This window comes from Anneissia japonica, unplaced genomic scaffold (assembly GCF_011630105.1).
Source record: "Anneissia japonica isolate Jap-2015-1 unplaced genomic scaffold, ASM1163010v1 scaffold43686_len1070_cov72_single, whole genome shotgun sequence".
Classification (NCBI taxonomy): Eukaryota; Metazoa; Echinodermata; class Crinoidea; order Comatulida; family Comatulidae; genus Anneissia; species Anneissia japonica.
The window spans coordinates 1-1,070 of record NW_022723776.1 but is presented as its reverse complement, the minus strand read 5'-3'; the positions used below and the strand labels follow the sequence as shown (position 1 = coordinate 1,070).

At 36.7% G+C, this 1,070-nt stretch overlaps 1 protein-coding gene across 1 annotated transcript; it reads left to right on the top strand.

Annotated features, from left to right (window-relative positions):
- The first annotated feature begins 6 nt into the window (after nt 1-6).
- On the top strand, nt 7-1,064 carry LOC117112379 (left-right determination factor 1-like). The gene is made up of 2 exons (XM_033255453.1): nt 7-124; nt 227-1,064. The coding sequence occupies exons 1-2, from the start codon at nt 78-80 to the stop codon at nt 570-572; spliced, it is 393 nt and encodes a 130-aa protein (XP_033111344.1). The 5' UTR covers nt 7-77; the 3' UTR covers nt 573-1,064.
- The last annotated feature ends 6 nt before the right edge of the window (nt 1,065-1,070 follow it).

Genomic DNA, 1,070 nt, shown 5'->3' with positions numbered 1-1,070 from the left:
CGACAAATCCTACCGAACACGCCCGACGTGTTGCTGAGAAAACCCGATTTGGTCCCCAGGATTCTCCGGACACTGTCATGGGTTTTCCAATTCTCGTCGTGTACACAATCAAGAGAGCTCCTAAGTAAGAGTTTTATTTAGTTGTAGTTATGCATGACTGAAACCTTCAATATAAACTATGCTATAATGAATTTTTTTTAATTTGTAAACAAATCTTTTTCTGCAGGAATGAAGAAGAGTCTTCAGATTGCGCCGACGGTTCAGAGGCGACCACCTGTTGCCGCCGACCAAAATTCATAAACTTCCGAGGTACAGAATGGTCTGATCGTTGGATAATCGAGCCACAGGGATACGATGCCTACGAATGTGTCGGGCCTTGTACCAATAGGGGTCATGTGCGGACGGGGCGGGATCTTCTCGATCTCCTCCAGAGGCCCAGGACGGTGTCGTGCAAAGCGTCAAAGACATCCCCTCTACCGATGATGTACCTCGTGAACAGAGATGGTGTAACTGAAATAGTTGTCGAAAGTATTCCTAATATGATTATTGAGGAATGTAAATGTACGATATGAATAATCAATAATAATAATAAAATTATTATTAATATTATTATTATTATTTATTATTAATATTAATTAATAGTAATTAATAAATATAAATTAATAATACAATAAGTTTATAATAATTGTATATAGAGATATTTTGATTTCTTTTATTTTATTGAAGCTTATACTGTATTGAAAATATTTCTTGATACGGCGTATAAGTGCGAAAGACATTTCAACAATTTAAACAATAAAACAAGTTGTGGACAATACTGTATAGGCCTGCATAAGTTTAAACGGTAAAAATGAGAAAGTTTGCGAGTGTCATCATTTACGTTTCACGTCTTTTGACATTGCACTCTGTCTACAAGTTTTCTGTCATAGGCTGAGTGAGGATATATGTAACCGGTCAGTTCTGATCTTATGTTGTTAATCCATGTGTTTCTTGGTTTCCCATTCTCTTTTGTAAGATCAGGAAAACACTGGTTGTCGACACAGTAACCTGAAACAAGGATACCTTGTCAT